The sequence below is a fragment of the Dendrobates tinctorius genome, unplaced genomic scaffold (genome assembly GCF_039654945.1).
Source record: "Dendrobates tinctorius isolate UK_male_01 unplaced genomic scaffold, ASM3965494v1 ptg000022l, whole genome shotgun sequence".
Taxonomy (NCBI): Eukaryota; Metazoa; Chordata; class Amphibia; order Anura; family Dendrobatidae; genus Dendrobates; species Dendrobates tinctorius.
In genome coordinates, this window is record NW_027361690.1 from 87,868,682 (window position 1) to 87,885,574 (window position 16,893).

Sequence of the window (16,893 nt, forward strand, 5' to 3'; positions counted from 1 at the left end):
CTCCAAAATCCATATTAAAAAAAACTTTAAATGCTCTTTGAAGTAAATCCGCTCCAAAATCCTCCCCGAAAAAACCTTGTAAATGAATTCATAAAATGGAGGCAGCACACCAGTAGATAGAAAATCATGTGCAGTTTAATTGCCCATGTGGCGACGTTTCAGTCCTTGAGAAAGGTTCACACTTTGTACCGAAACGTCGCCACATGGTTAGTTAAACTGCGCGTTATTTTCTATATACTGGTGTGCTGCCTCCATTTTTTAGTTTCATTTATTATATGTGATGTAAGCTATACATTTATAATTTAAGACTTTTTACAAGATTTCAGAAATGAGTTGGGTTGATAGGCCATATACCCATGTCCATATAGGCAGCTTAATGAATGTGATGCCTAAATTGATCTCTTTACATGCAAAATGTATCTACCTTAGGCCACATGCACACGCTGAGTATTTGGTGATTTTTTTTACCTCAATATTTGTAAGCTAAAACCAGGAGTGGGTGAAAAATGTAAAAGTGGTGTCGTGTTTCTCTTCTACTTTTCCTCTGATTGTTCCACTCCTGCTTTTGGCTTACAAATACTGAGGTAAAAAACTCACCAAATACTGAACGTGTTCGCGTGACCTAACAGTCTAACTTACTATCCCACCCTACACTGTGGGCAATGTCCCCAAATCCGGTCGTGTGGACCAGAACTGTAGGACAAGTAATACACAGAACATGTTTAGTACACAACGCTTTTATATGTGCCTTATTGTTGATTTTGTATTAAATGTGCTTTTCTTCCCTATTTTAGAGACATTTTACTAAAAATTGTCGATGATATTCTGATGAAAGTCATAGGCCACATTTAGTATTTGGACAGTATTTTACCTCAGTATTTATAAGCCAAAACCAGGAGTGGAACAATCAGAGGAAAAGTATAAGGGGATGTGTCCACGATCCGGAATAGCAGAGCTTTGGATGCAGCTTACCTGCACTGTGACCAAAACGCTGCTTTTTAGATTACCAGCACAGAGCATGGGATTTATAGAAATTCCATGCCCAAGGTGCTTCAATTTGACACTGCATAAACTCACCCACAGCGCCGGTTTCCAAGCCGTAGCGTGTCAATTATCTGCAGTGGAGAGGCTACATAGTCTCACCCATAGCCATTCATTACGTGTGGTAAATCAGCATGGTTCAATGAACACATGCGTGATTAGAACATTGCAGTAATACGCTGCGTCCAATCGCTGCTATATCCTGATCGTGGGCACATAGCCTAATAGAAACAGGTCACCACTTCTGTAGTTTTTGCCCTCTCCTGGTTTTGGCTTACAAATACTGAGGTAAAAACCTCACCAAATACTCCATGTATGCGCGTGGCCTACACAAATTTGCATCCGGGTGCTGCTGGTGTGAAATCTGTGTTTGCCTCATATTCCTCGTTAGATGGCTGCAGTCATTGGACTTCTGTAATATTGTCACAAAAATGCTCACATTTATCCCCTAAATTGTGATCTAATAGGGGGCCTGTGTTTGCACTAGTCATGCATGATCAAATTTCACCGAATAACAAACAGATCATACTTGAAAACATTCATCCCGGTTGAGGTAGGTATGGAGATTGACCTTTGTACAGACTCCTCACTAAAGATTATATTCGACTTATCAGCAGACAAATTAATAAAAAAAAGCCTAATGAACCATCTCACCTTCAGATCAGGCTACAAGAGCAGCAGGCATTCCCGGGATAACCCTGAGAGCCTAAACAATCATCTGGTATCATAATAGTAATAACAACAGAGCATTAAAAATGTCAGTGGGTAATGGAGTCAATTGAGTACATTTCCCTATAACATCTATTAGCCCTGCATCCAAAGGGCTTAAAAAGCAGGCAAATTCCATGTGTTGTGAGTGAAAAAAAACACAGCTGCCCACAGTCTCTGGAGAGTAACAGTCTATAAGTGCCAAATGTTCTCACATAATAATTAAAAAAGTACAAAACTCTATCAAAAGGGTACAAGAGAATCACAGGGATCGTTGCATGGAGACCTGAGATGTATAGAAAGCTCCAAACACAGCTGAAAGGAGCAGCAGGGATTCTGGTTCAGTTCAGTTTTGGATGAAGTTGGGGGCTCAGTCCATAGCTGCAGGTGGATGGTTAATTGCTTGAGATCCAGGAGGGTCTTCTTCAGCAAAACTGATTTCATCAGGAATGATGGCGGACACCAGAGTTACATCCAAAGAGTGTGAAGCAGCAGACTGTCATGGAGAAGAGAAAAATACAGGTGAATTCGCTTTTTATATCATCACTCAACTGACAAATGTAGCCTTTCTATATGTAGGTGGAGGTCTACATACAGAAATTTTCTGTCTTTTTATTATTATTTTGCCTCTGAAATGGCTTCAAAAATATTAGTACCACCAAGTATGGTCAACAGTACATTAGGTGTTGTCTGACCCAAGGTGGTCGGTTGGTGCTCATAAAGTTCTATGCGCAACTGCAACTGTCGTTTCAGGAGAACTTGGAGCAAGATGTATGTGTCTTCCTCTAGGTCCCCCCTGCACTGACAACCACCTCTTATCTCAGTAATGGAAAAACACGGGTATTACATACCTGGTAATGTGTTTTTTCATTAGACATGACGGCACCACAAGAGAGGGGATCCGCCCAATGAGGACAGGAAACTTTCAAGATAAAAGGGGCGGCTCCTCTCTCCGCATCAGTTGTTTTACAGAGCACGAGAGGAACTCCGCAGCTTAGTGTACATATAAATAATACATCCTTTACACTAAATTTCTGACACCCAGGGGAGTGTATAATGCTAATAATGCACCCAACTAATGATGTGATCAATAGGGAGGGAATATAAGGGTGCCATCATGTCACATGAAAAAACACATTACCAGGTATGTAATACCAGTGTTTTTCCATCATACATGACGGCACCACGAGAGAGTTACAGAGATTTGTATTCTCTTAGGGAGGGATCACTGCTTGTAACACTCTTCTCCCAAATGTGAGATCAGAGGTAGCAAATAGGTTTAACCTATAATGCCGGAGCGGACCAAGAGGCCGCCTCACAGGTTTGGTCTATGGGAGCGTCTGCTCTCTCCGTCCAGGGCGTCATCATGGCCCTCGTGGAGTATGCTTTATACCTTCTGGAATAGCCCTGCCTGCACTGCTATATGTTAGCATAACGGCCTTTTTCACTCATCTAGCTATAGTCTGTTTAGAGACTTTTAAGGCTCTTATTTGCCCCTTGGAATAAGACAATTAAGGACCTCTGTTTTCTCCAAGGTCTCGTTACCTCTAAATACTGCAGGAGACATCTCCTCATATCTAGGCAATGAAGCCTTTCCTTCTGGCAGTTAGGATCAGGACAAAAGAGATGATAAGATTATCTCCTGAGCCCTATGATATTTTGACATCACCTTGGGAAGGTATGCTGGATCTAATTTTAACACAACTCTATCGTCTATGGCCTGAGTGTAGGGAGGGTATTATTGATAATGCGAGTAAATGCTCACCCTACTGGCCGCGCCATTAATAAGGCTGTTTAATGTTAGAATCCTTATCTAATGTTGTGTTTTGATGGTTCAAACAGACTCTGTCAGAGATGACAGAAGTAAATTTAGATCCCAAGGAGGAGGAATAGAGGACGTGACAGAGTCAGCTTTAGTACAGGCCTGGACAAACCTGGCCACCTACCTATTGTTTGCCTGGTCGCAGTTGAATAAGGCTGCCAGGGCTGAGATGTGTACTTTGAGGGTACTGACAGCTAACCCCAATCCTAAACCTTTCTGCAGAAATTCCAGTATTGCCACTATTGGGACTTTCCCTTCCCATATTGGGTCTGAGGGGATAAGAATTTTTTACATATCCTCCTAAAATTTTCTGTAGTCACTGGTTTTCTGCTACTGAGTAAGGTGGATATTAACGCTGCTGAGAATCCCTTTTCCTCTAGTAGTGACCTTTTAAATTTCAGGTTGTCAACTGCAGCCTGGATCTCTGAGGGTGATTGAAGGGACGCTGTGTTGGAAGGTCCTAGACCTCTGTTACTGATATCACTCTTTTTGGCCAAAAAGGGAGCTATTATGAACACTCTGGCTCTGACATCCCTGATCTTCCTCAAAACCACTGGCATGAGGCATATTGGAGGGAAGGCATATAGGATGTCCACTTTATCCCAAAGGTGTCTACTGTCAATGGTCTGTCTGCTGGACTTAGGGCGCAGAATTTCTGAACCTTCCTGTTGGCTTTTTTGAGGCGGAGAGATCTATACTGGGTTTTCCCAAATGTGCACTATCCATTGAGAAATGGATTCTTTTAGGTACCATTCTCCTTGCCTCAAGTGGTTCCTGCTCAGACAGTCTGCCTTCAGGTTATCTCTACTTCGGATATGCAGGGCCGGTAATGAGAGGGACTGGTGTTCTGCTAGAGTCATGATCTGGCCTTAAGCTGCTTAGTGGAGGCCCTTTGACAATAGCAGCCTAAAAAGGGCCAGTGACTATCTGTATCAAGGACTGAGAACGGGTGTCTCCCTGGTGGTTTACATATGCAACCACCGCTTGGTTGTCTGATAGGACTCTCACGTGGTGTCCTCTTTAAGTGTGGTAACAACTCCACTGACGTTTTTTCGATTGTTAGTTCTCCATTGTTTGAGGATAGATTTCTTTCCTTCTGGGCCCAGGGATCCTGGAGCCATAATGTGTTTACTTTTGGAAGCAATCACGCTCATCCAAGAAGGACCGGTGGCCTAGGTGGGCTCCCCACCCCCAAGGACTAGCGTCCATTGTGACCACCTTGGAGGCAGTGTGTGTGTGTGTGTGTGCAGGGTACTCCACTTGGGGAGGACTATCTGTAACCACCACCTGAGCGACTGGAGTACAGAGTCCAGGAGGGTGAGCTTTTGCTCTAACCGTCCCTGAAGTTCCCGGTTGTTCTGTATCACACACCCTTACCGTTCCCTTGTGTGGAACTAGGCCCGTTTCACTGCTGGTATGTCCGAGGTGAGGGACCCCAACATCAACAAGGTCCTTCTCAGAACTATTTCTGCTTTATTATCTCCCTTGTCTTCCTCTGGGAGGTGATACTCCTGCTCCACCGAGTCCACTGTTAAGCTCAAGAATTTCTAGATCATTGCTGGTTCTAGTTTTTTTTTTTTTTTAGGTCCAGCTGCCATCCTAGCGTCTATAGTGTTTTCCTCACTATTCTGACTTGATCTTGAAAGTAAGGGAGATCTCTTCCCAGTGTCAAGAAGCTGTCCCGATAGGGTATCACCAGAGTATCTTTCCCTCTGAGGTGCCCTGTGATTTTTGCGATTAGCCTTGTGAAAAACTCGAGGGCTATCACTACTCCACAGGGCAGGGCCCTGTATTGGAAGTGACGCTACTGAGATCCATCTGGACTGTCACTCTGAGACATATATGGCCTTATTGCCGGATCTGGTGATAAGTGTTCTTGAGGTCTCGGAATTGTTATATAACATTTGAGGAAGGAGGAGTTCTACTGCTGGCCTTATCGTCTCCATCTTGGAAGGCGGGATTATCAGATACCTATTGAGGTTTTTCCAGAATTATGATTGTCATCCAGGAATCTATCTGGGGAGTTTTTTTTTTTTTTTTTTTTAAATAGGGGGGAGTAAAACTCTATCCTATCGAAATTTCTTCCAAGACATGTTTGTCTAGGAGTGAGATTGCTTCCCCTTCCAGACCATCTTTCTTTGCGAGGACTGCCTATGCCCTCATGGAAGCCAGTGGTGGAACCTTAACTCCAGACCTGATCCCACAATTTTCCGGATCCAGGTGCTGAACAAGAACCTCTCCCAAGCTGGAAGGCAGTGCACCCGAGAAGGCCTGTCACTGGAAGGGTTTTTTGGTGCCTTTGGAGGGCATGCTAAAGTAAAAGCCTCTCCCACCTTTGGATCGTTTGTCAGAGTTGTTTCTGTCTCGATCCTTATATTGCCATCTCCTGGATTTTCGTCCCTTCCGAAAGTAGTGCCGAAAAAGGCCTGAAATGGCTGTTTTTTGGGAAAATTTTCTTTTTGTTGTCGGTTTTCCCTAATACGTCATTCAATGTCTGACCAAAATAGGAAATTTCCCTCACACGGTAAAGAGCAGCGTTACCTCTTTGCCTGTGTGTCCCCCGGCCAGCATTTAAGCCATCCTGCATGGCGTCGCACATTAGCCAAAGCTGCTAATTTTCCTGCTAGCCTTGCTGAATCCTGCTGAAGTCTCAGCTAGGAATACTGCCGCTGCTCTTATGGCCGGTGTTGCCTCTAGGATAGTCTCCCTAAGGATTCTGTGCTCTAGCTGATCCTCCAGGTTCTTAAGGGATCTAACCACACCAGTGGCCGCGATGGCCGATCTAAGTGTTTCAGCTGAGGGCACCCAGGCTGTTTTAAGACAATTATCTGTCTTTCTGTTGGAGGTTCTTTCAAGGAACCTAAATCCTTAAGGAGCAGGAAGGACTTTCTGGCAACCTTTGAGATCGCTACGTCAATTTTGAAGTCTCATCCCAGGATGAGGCTGTCTCTTCCTCAAAAGGGTACTTCCTTTACAGGGAATTGATTATCTGGGACTTCCTCACTGGTTTTTCCCATTTCCTTTTAATGAGTCCTTGCAACTGTTAGTTAATAGGGAAGGCTCTACGTTTTCCTTATAGCAAGCTTGTCGAACATGAGTTCTTGCCTTTCGCCACCACACCACCCATTTGATTGTGCCATTGACCTGGTTCCAGGTGCTAAATTGCCCAAGGCCCGCTTGAATAACCTTTCGGGTCCCGAGCGGGCTGCTATGAAGGAATACATTTCCAAGAGTCTCCGTAAGGGACACATTCGTCCTTCTGTCTCTACCAGCCCCATGGTAGGACGGACTGCTTTAATAAGCTTGTCCGTACTGTATCCTCTACTAGGAACTTATCTTTTCCATCTGAGCTACTTTCTCAGTAGCGAGATTTAACAGAGCTCTCCTATGGTCTTCCTGAGAGACCAATGAGGGGCTGGTTTATCCCTTGCTTGCTATCCATGTTTGTTGACTGCAAAGCCCTTCCTGATTGTAGACTTCTGACAATCAGGGATCTCCAGCTCTCAGCAGAGCTGGTGTCTCTTCCTCTACTGTTCTAACGGTACAGGTCTGACACAACCCCTTATTCCTAAGGGACTTTTCTCTTTTTTTTTTATTTTTTTTTTTACATAAGGAATATTCCCTATTCCTAGCATTTAATTTACCCCCTTTTTAGGGACCTCCAATGCTCTACCCCACCAATGTATGTAAAAAGAGGGGAGAGAGGAGACAAGAGAGAGAGAAAGAGAACAGACATTATCGTACTGGAATTTCTCGAAGCTCACTCACCACTCGGACGCTTCACAAGACGGGTACCGGATCTGGAGACTGACTGGTCTGCACACATGACTCCCATCGGGACTGTGGACTCCTCCTTGTTAACACCATGACAATCCTCCCGTACGCTGTCCGAGCGGCTTCCACTGTAGTTATGGCGCGTCTGGCTCCTTTCATCTGAGCGAGACCGCCATTCCTGCACCTCCAGGCGCGGCTGTAAGTGCTCTGGCAAAAAAACCTCTCAATCTTAACAAGTTAGCTGCTGCTGCTTCCAGATGAGAACAGTCACATTTAACCTAGAATGGTTGGTGACCCCTGCCAGCACTTCTGCCCCCATGCATGCGCACTGCCGCGCTGGTCTATGCGTACACCCGGCACCACGTCCGGTGCATGCTGTATTATCTAGTGCTACTAGTGCCATGTGTCTGTGTTCGAACACTTGAGCATGTGTTTTAAGACTAGCTTCTCATTCCGCTACGCCACATTAGACACCCCAGAATATTACCTGGCCCTGGGATATTTGCTCGCGCCTCCAGCACTGCCAACACACTGTCCTGAGGCTGCTGCGCTTCTCCTTCTGGAGCACCTTCAGTGCGTGCTCCTTATGCCAGCTTGAACATTGTGTCTGCACGCACCCGGACTGTATCCGGTGTGCGCCCACTGTCATGTGGTCGTACCGCGCTTGTTCCTGAGCGCTCTCTCTGCTCTGCTGCTGCCTCCCGGGTGTTGCAGACTCTACTTCCGGGTCACGCCTCATCTACTTCCGGTGTGCACTCCTGGCCTCTCCGTCGGTTCCCCTGGAGAATGCGCCGCTGCGCCCAGATTTTACTGCTGGATCGCGCGCTGCCTGCTGCTGCCTCTGGTGCGCGCTCCCAGCTTCCAACTGCTGCCCGCATTCAGGTGTCCCCATTAGCTACGCATGCCCGGCCTTTCCCTTTCCGGTACGCGCCCAAGTCACCGCAGCATTTCCATGCTGCTATCGCCATGACACCTGCTGCTGCCCTTATACCTGCAGCCCCCATGGACCTGGTCGTCTACGGAAGCCTCCACACCATGCAGGTACTCTTCTTCTGGGCAGCCCCGGTGTCAGACCTGAGCTCGACAGGGAGGGATCCCCAAAGGGTCCTCCGAGGAGACTTTCATCTGCCCGGGCACCGATGTGCCTCACGGGCTGCATGGCCATTGGTTGTCAACAGGGAGGGAGCACATACTGGCCTCCGTGGACATCTATGGGGCATGTCGGTCAACCGGGAGGGTACACGTATCGTGGTCTCCGAGGTCCAGACTTTACCCGGGCATCCGCCTCACGGGCTGTGGCCATGCACTCGCTCAGGGGGGACATAGGAATATATGGCCCCCAAGGCGACTACCGGTACCTGGTGATGGGTGTAGCAGACCAGTGCCTGTCAGTAATCACCCGACCCAGGCCCAGGCATCCTCTTCTTTTCTTCTTTCTTCAAGAATCTTCAAGAGGTCTTCATCTTGAGGGTTCCCCATCGAGGACAGGAAACCAACTGATGCGGAGAGAGGAGCCGCCCCTTTTATCTTGAAGGTTTCCTGTCCTCATTGGGCGGATCCCCTCTCTCGTGGTGCCGTCATGTAGAATGGAAAAATCTATCTTTACTGACACAGAGATTACAGATTTGTATGTTCTCCCCGTGATTGTATGGGTTTCCTCCAGGTACTCCGGTTTCCTCCCATATTCCAAAGACATACTGATAGGGAAATTGGATTGTGAGCCCCATCAAGGACAGTGCCAATAATGTCTGTAAAGTGCTGTGAAAATAACCCCATAACGTCCAGTGATGATCATAGCCGGCAAAACAGCTGACATGTGCCCGCAATAGGCGCAGGTGGAATCGCGATCGACCTTCGCCTATTAACTAGCTAAACGCCGATGTCAAAGGCTGACAACGGCATTTAACCAACGCTTCCGGCCGCCGGACCGGAAATATGTGCATCGCTGACCCCCGTCACGTGGTTGATGCCGCATTGCTATGAGCGCCACCCGGTGGTCAGCGCCCATAGCAATGCTGTAATTCAGCTACAGCTACATATAGGCGATCTGCTCATCGCCTCTATGTAGCAGAGCCAATCAAGTATGGGATGCTTCTAGCCTCCTATAGAGGCTACAGAAGCATGCCATAATTAAAGAAAATGTTTTAAAAAATATGAAAAATAAAAAAAGCCTAAAAGTTTAAATCACCCCCCTTTCGCCCCATTCAGAATAAAGCAATTTATAAAAAAACACACATACACATATTAGGTATCACCGCGTTCAGTATTGCCTGATCTATCAATAAAGAAAAAGGATTAACCCGATCGCTAAACGGCGTAGCGGGAAAAATAATCAAAACGACAGAATTACGTTTTTTGGTCGCTGTGACATTGCATTAAAATGCAATAACGGGTGATCAAAATAATGTATCTGCACAAAAGTTGTATCATTAAAAACGTCAGCTCGGTGCGCAAAAAATAAGCCCTTACCCAACCCCAGATCACAAAAAAATGGAGACGCTATGGGTCTCGGAAGATGGTGCAAATTTTTTTTTTTTTTAACAAATTTTGGATTCTTTTTTCACCACTTAGATAAAAAAGAACCTAGACATGTTTGGTGTCTATGAACTCTTAATGACCTGGAGAAGCATATGGCAGGTCACTTTTAGCATTTCGTGAACCTTGCAAAAAAAGCCAAGCAAAAAACAAGTGTGGGATTGCACTTTTTTTGAAATTTCACCGCACTGGGAATTTTTTTCCAGTTTTGTAGTACAAGATATGGTAAAACCAATGGTGTCGTTCAAAAGTACAACTCATCCGACAAAAAACAAGCCCTCACATGGCTATACTGTTATGGCTCTGGAAAGAAGGGGATGGAAAAATGAAAATGCAAAACCAAAAATACCCCTGGTCGTTAAGGGGTTAATGGAGCTATATAAATGAGTAAATAAAGAAATTGTATCCATTAACTGAGTATAACTTGCTTATTTCATATGTGTACTATTATTGATTTAGTAAATATTATTTAAAATCATGGTTATGACTGTCCTAAATATTTGTTATGGCGTGTGATGGACCCATGTGTATGAATACTGTATACATTTATGTAGAGAGAATCTGCATATATCCTTTGTATGTGGTGAAAGTGATTTCACATGTTGGTTGATACATAGTGAAAATGTTTGTATGCAAAGTGGTAAGTATGTAATTATACACATTCGACACGCTCAGTACTTTCACTACTCATATTTGGGCAGCTTTTCTATAAATGAGAAGTACTAACTCTCTGTGTTCCGAATATTTATCATGCAGAAATATCTTGTTGATGCGACTACATAAAGGTTTCTCACCTCTGATCGTGTTGAGAGAGGAAAGAGATGCTCCATCTCATTGAGGTCACTAACTTTCTCTTTCAATTCTGAAACATTAGGATCCATTAGTGTGGCACCATTTTGAGTACTTCGGTGTGAAATTCTGCCATTAATGCCACCAGCGGCTTGTGGAGCTGACATCTGGTCCTGTGATGCCTTACACTTCATCAACCTACGACAAGTAAAGGCAGAAACAAAAACACTTTAGTTATGGCACATTTAGATACAAACATTTTTTCTGTTACATAATACCTGATTGTGTTCCGCCAAATTTAGCTTTGTGTTTAGGCACAAGGATCAGAAATCATCACGTGTTCATATCAGGAGCAGATGTAGAAATTCCGAGCCCCAGAAATTGAGTCAATTCCTAGAAGCCATAACAATGACCCATTGAGTAGGTGCAATTGAATTTCGAGGGCCCAGTCGGGGTGTGTAACCATTAGGAATCTATGGTCACTGTTCACCACAACATCTAAGTGCTGCAATCAGCAGTAGCACTAATCACAGTAGTTACTCGCAGGTGTCTACTCTTAAGAGGCTCCGCATGGTGTGCCATTATTGGAGGTACACTACTGGTTCATATGTTAATTGCCTTTTTTCAACCTAATGCACATGTGGATATTAATTTGGATTATTATTGAAAGGAGTGTCACATAAACAACACATAATACCTATTCACAGAACAGGTGATAAATGCACAGTGGGTACGGAAAGTATTCAGACTCCTTTAAATTTTTCACTCTTTGTTTCATTGCAGCCATTTGGTAAATTTAAAAAAGTTGTTTTTTTCTCATTAATGTACACTCTGCACCCCATCTTGACTGAAAAAAACAGAAATGTAGACATTTTTGCAAACTTATTAAAAAAGAAAAACTGAAATATCACGTGGTCCTAAGTATTCAGACCCTTTGCTCAGTATTGAGTAGAAGCACCCTTTTGAGCTAGTACAGCCATGAGTCTTCTTGGGAATGATGCAACAAGTTTTTGACACCTGGATTTAGGGATCCTCAGCCATTCTTCTATGCAGATCCTCTCCAGTTCCATCAGGGTGGATGGTGAACGTTGGTGGACAGCCATTTTCAGGTCTCTCCAAAGATGCTCAATAGGGTTTAGGTCAGTGCTCTGGCTGGGCCAGACAAGAATGGTCACAGAGCAGTTCTGAACCCACTCCTTTGTTATTTTAGCTGTGTGCTTAGAGTCATTGTCTTGTTGGAAGGTGAACCTTTGGTCAAGTCTGAGGTTCAGAGCACTCTGGAAGAGGTTTTCATCCCCATCTGCAAGGAGTTTGTATGTTCTCCCCGTGTTTGCGTGGATTTCCTCCGGGTACTCTGGTTTCCTCCCATATTCCAAAGACATACTGATAGGGAATTTAGATTGTGAGCCCCATCAGGGATAGTGATGATGATGTGTGTAAACTGTAAAGCGCTGCGGAATATGTTAGCGCTATATAAAAATAAAGATTATTATTATTATATCTCTGTACTTGGCCACATTCATGTTTCCTTTAATTGTAACGAGTCATCCTGTCGCTGCAGCTGAAAAACACCCCCATAGCAAGATGTTTTGGGGGATTCACTGTTGGGATTGTATTGGGCAGGTGATGAGCAGTGCCTGGTTTTCTCCACACATACCGCTTAGAATTATAACCAAAAATTTCTTTCTTCATCTCATCAGACCAGAAAATCTTATTTCTCATAGTCTGGGAGTTCTTCATGCAGCAAACTCTATGCAGGCTTTCATATGTCTGGCACTGAGAAGAGGCTTCCATCAGGCCACTCTGCCATAAAGGCCTGACTGGTGGAGGGCTGCAGTGATAGTTGACTTTGTGGAACTTTCTCCCTACTGCATCTGTGGAGCTCAGCTGTAACAAGGTGGCATGGGGTGGTAGTCCTGACAGAGTTCACTCAAAAGCAACAGTCCACAAGTACCCCAACCCCTTGCACAAAGAACAGACAGGACAGATGCAACCCCAGGTGAATTACCTCTTCTCCACAGTCACTGCAGCACAGGCAATCAGGATCCAGGAACACAGTTATAATCCAACAGGGAAACTATTTATTTTAGAATGAATAAAGTAGAAAAAGTAGCTGCTGCAAATCTGATAAAACTTACTGCTCTTTCCCTACTACTCTTCACCACCATATCAGCGGCAGCAATGGCAGCAGCAACAGTTACAGTCACAGTCCTCAAGCCGATTTCTGGCCTACTTCACTGCCCATGGGTCCAGGGAACCAGTTTATGTCCCCTCCAGGGGTCCAGTAAGTTCCCGGTCATTGCTGAGCACCTGCCCTGGCAAGCATGCCCAGGGCACTGACTGAAAGCAAGAGCTTCCTGCCACCTTTTCTGACTGGTAATCAAGCCCACACCTTAACTCTTGCTGTCCCTAAGCTAATGCAATACATATGAACAATTTAAAGGGAACTTCACACAAGAATACATTACAAACATAGCACATCACAGTGAAACATTAAGACACAGGTACACCATCCAGTTACCGCATAAAGTGCACAGGATCAGCACCTAGGAGAGAGGGGAAGCAATGAGGTTCTCCGCCACCTCATTACACAGCCACGGTGATCTTGGGGTTCTTCTTTAGCTCTCTCACCAAGGCTCTTCTCCCACGATTGCTCAGTTTGGCTGGACGGCCAGATCTAGGGAGACTTCTGGTGGTCCCAAACTTCTTCCATTTAAGGATTATGGAGGCCACTGTGCTCTTAGGAACCTTGAGTACTGCAGAAATTCTTTTGTAACCTTGGCCAGATCTGTGCCTTGCCACAATTCTGTCTCTGAGCTCCTTGGCCAGTTCCTTTGACCTCATGATTCTCATTTGGTCTGACATGCACTGTGAGCTGTGAGGTCTTATATAGACAGGTGTGCGCCTTTATAAATCAAGTCCTATCAGTTTATTTAAACACAGCTGGACTCCAATGAAGTACTAGAACCATCTCAAGGAGGATCACAAGGAAATGGACAGCATGTAGCTTAAATATGAGTGTCTGAGCAAAGGGTCTGAATACTTATGACCATGTGATATTTCAGTTATTCTTCTTTAATACATTTGCAAAAATTTCTACATTTCTGTTTTTTTCCAGTCAAGATGGGGTGCAGAGTGCACATTAATGAGAAAAAAATGATTTTTTTTGAATTTACCAAATGGCTGCAATGAAACAAGGAGTGAAAATATTTAAGGGGTCTGATACTTTCGGTACCCACTGTATACTGTATGTTGAAGGTTTCAATTTTCATATAACATTTTCCCTGTAGAAATACTGTAGAAATGTGAAATTTTCCTACCTTCCACGATATCCAAACATCAGGAACAGTACACAGAAAATGATACAGGTCACGCCGATGTGTATTCCAATGATGATGCCGGTTGTAGAAGACTGTGCCCTCTGTTCATCACCTACACAATTGCAGGATGGATTTAGCACTGTGTACATAAATAAAAGTTATATAAAAAGACTTCTATAATTTGTGAAAACTATTTTTATGGATATTTTTAATATTTAACCCCTTGGAAACACCGCTATTTTTGGTTTATTCATTTTTGTTTTTTCTTCTCCTTCTTACAATATCCAGAACTTTTTTTTTCTCTCAATCAATATAGTCATATGATGGCTTATTTTTCAGGAATGAGTTGTCGTTTTGAATAGAGGTAAGCAAAAATATTTGCAGGAACCTGGTCCACAAGCTACATCGGTAGTGTGTGGCCCCTGGAATATCCACCTACCTGCAGGAATCCCCGGCGCCTCTACTAATTACCCAGCATGATGTGATGACTGCAGAGGAACACAAACAATTTTATACGAGAGCTACTAATCAGAAGAGGTGCCCGTAATGCTATAGATAATAAGGCTACGTTCTCACTATCAGTCTGTTGAGTTTTTGATGCTACAGAATTTCTGCATCTTAGTTTACTTGCGTTTTTTTCATTGCATTCTTATGTGCATTTTTTCACACTGCTATTTTATCGCGTTTGTGACTCTGCTATTTTTTTATCGCTGTTCGGTGTGTCCAGCTTTAAATAAAGCTGCTTTGCTTTTGAAACTTCCTGGTATTGACATTCTTAGGTGCACATGACATGCATTTACGCTGCGTAAATGCACTAAAAACGAATGTGGGGAAATTCCGAACAGAAAACTCAGCGTCCACGCAAGAGAAATTGACATGCTGCGGATTTGAAAAACACACCATAGGTGAGTTTATGCAGCGTAAAAATAAGCACAGTGGGCTTGAGATTTCTATAAATCCCATCCACTTTACTATAAAACGTGGCGTTTTTGCAGCAGGAAAATTATGCATTGTCAAAAACGTGATAAAAGTCCATCGTGGGCACATAGCCTTAGAGATTTGCAGTGCTGTTGTTTAGCGGTCACAGACTACTAACGTGACTTAATCACGGTAGTGTACGGTAAATCTTTTTGCTCAGCTCTAGTCTTGAATGGCATATTCCATTTTACTATATACGGTGCTTCTCACAAAATTAGAATATCATTAAAAAGTAAATTTATTTCACTTCTTCAATACTCATATATTCTATTGAGTCATTACAAACAGAATGATCTATTTCAAGTGTTTATTTCTGTTAATGTTGGTGATTATGGCTTATAGCCAATGAAAACCCAAAAGTCATTATCTGAGTAAATTAGAATACTTTATAACACCAGCTTGAAAAATGATTTTAAAATCCGAAATGTTGGCCTACTGAAATGTATGTTCAGTAAATGCACTCAATACTTGGTCGGGGTGCCTTTGACATCAATTTCTGCATCAATGCGGCGTGGCATGTTGGTGATCAGCTTGTGGCACTGCTGAGGGGTTATGGAAGCCCAGGTTGCTTTGATAGCAGTCTTCAGCTCGTCTGCATTGTTGGGTCTGGTGTCTCTCATCTTCCTCTTGACAATACCCCATAGATTCTCTATGGGGTTAAGGTCTGGCGAGTTTGATGGCCAATCAAGCACAGTGACACTGTTGTTTTTAAACCAGGTATTGGTACTTTTGGCAGTGTGGACAGGTGACAAGTCCTGCTGGAGTCCTTGCATCACACTTATCTGTGTGACTTATGTCTTATGCAAGCCTTATTTGTGTACATTTTTTCCACTCGGCAGCCAGACCATAATGAGTTACTGGCTGTTCTCATCAGTGGAATGCACCTGTGCTGCCCCAGCCTTTATTAATGGGGGTCTGCTGCATCCTGCCAGTGCATCAGTCAGGGTTTTTGGTTAGTTACCCTTCAAATGAGTTTTTTTGAATTTTTTCTTATGTGCGCTGTTCAGATTTAGTGTTAGGGACTCACAATATCTGGGGACCCTTGTCATCAGGTTGTGAGCTTATCTAATTTAGCCAAAATAGTAACTAATACCCCATATCTATTTATCTTTTTGCACTTTTTATCATTTTTGCAGGATGCAGCTAGAACTCTTTATGTTGGCTTGGCTTTTTTCTGTGTGATGCATATGTACGGTGCTGAGCAGCCCGCCTGCTAATACAATGGGCATCATTAATAGGCTGCTCGGACACTTTGCATCACACTTATCTGTGTGACTTATATCTTATGCAAGCCTTATTTGTGTGCATTTTTTCCACTAGGCAGCCAGACCATAATGGGTTACTGGCTGTTCTCATCAGTGGAATGCACATGTGCTGCCCCAACCTTTATTAATTTCCCTTCAAATGAGTTTTTTTGAATTTTTTCTTAAGTCCTGCTGGAGAATGAAATTTCCATCTCCAAAGCGTGTCGGCAGAGGGAAGCATGAAGTGCCCTAAAATTTCCTGGTAGACGGCTGCGCTGACTTTGGTCTTGATAAAACACAGTGGACCTACACCAGCAGATGACATGGCTCCCCAAACCATCACTGCTTGTGGAAACAACACACTAGACCTCAAGCACAAGCTTGAGGCTTCTCCACTCTTCCTCCAGACTCTGGGACCTTGATTTCCACATGAAATGCAAAATTTACTTTCATCTGAAAACAACACCTTGGACCACTGAGCAACAGTCCAGTTCATTTTCTCCTTGGCCCAGGTAAGATACTTCTGGCATTGTCTATTGTTCATGAGTGGCTTGACACAAGGAATGTGACACTTGTAGCCCATGTCCTGGATACGTCTGTGTGTGGCGGCTCTTGAAGCAATGACTCCAGCAGCAGTCCACTCCTTGTGAATCTCCACAAAAATTTTTGAATGGCCTTTTCT

At 43.9% G+C, this 16,893-nt stretch overlaps 1 protein-coding gene across 1 annotated transcript in view; it reads right to left on the minus strand.

The window, feature by feature from the left end:
• Positions 1 to 211: 211 nt before the first annotated feature.
• IGDCC3 (immunoglobulin superfamily DCC subclass member 3) overlaps positions 212 to 16,893 on the minus strand; it is a 267,620-nt gene continuing 250,938 nt past the window's right edge. The window contains exons 12-14 of the mRNA XM_073568864.1: positions 13,990 to 14,101; positions 10,675 to 10,867; positions 212 to 2,245 (exon numbers count right to left, since the gene is read on the minus strand). Of these exons, the coding sequence (XP_073424965.1) occupies positions 2,120 to 2,245; positions 10,675 to 10,867; positions 13,990 to 14,101 (431 nt within the window). The 3' untranslated portion in view covers positions 212 to 2,119. The remainder of the gene's footprint in view (positions 2,246 to 10,674; positions 10,868 to 13,989; positions 14,102 to 16,893) is intronic.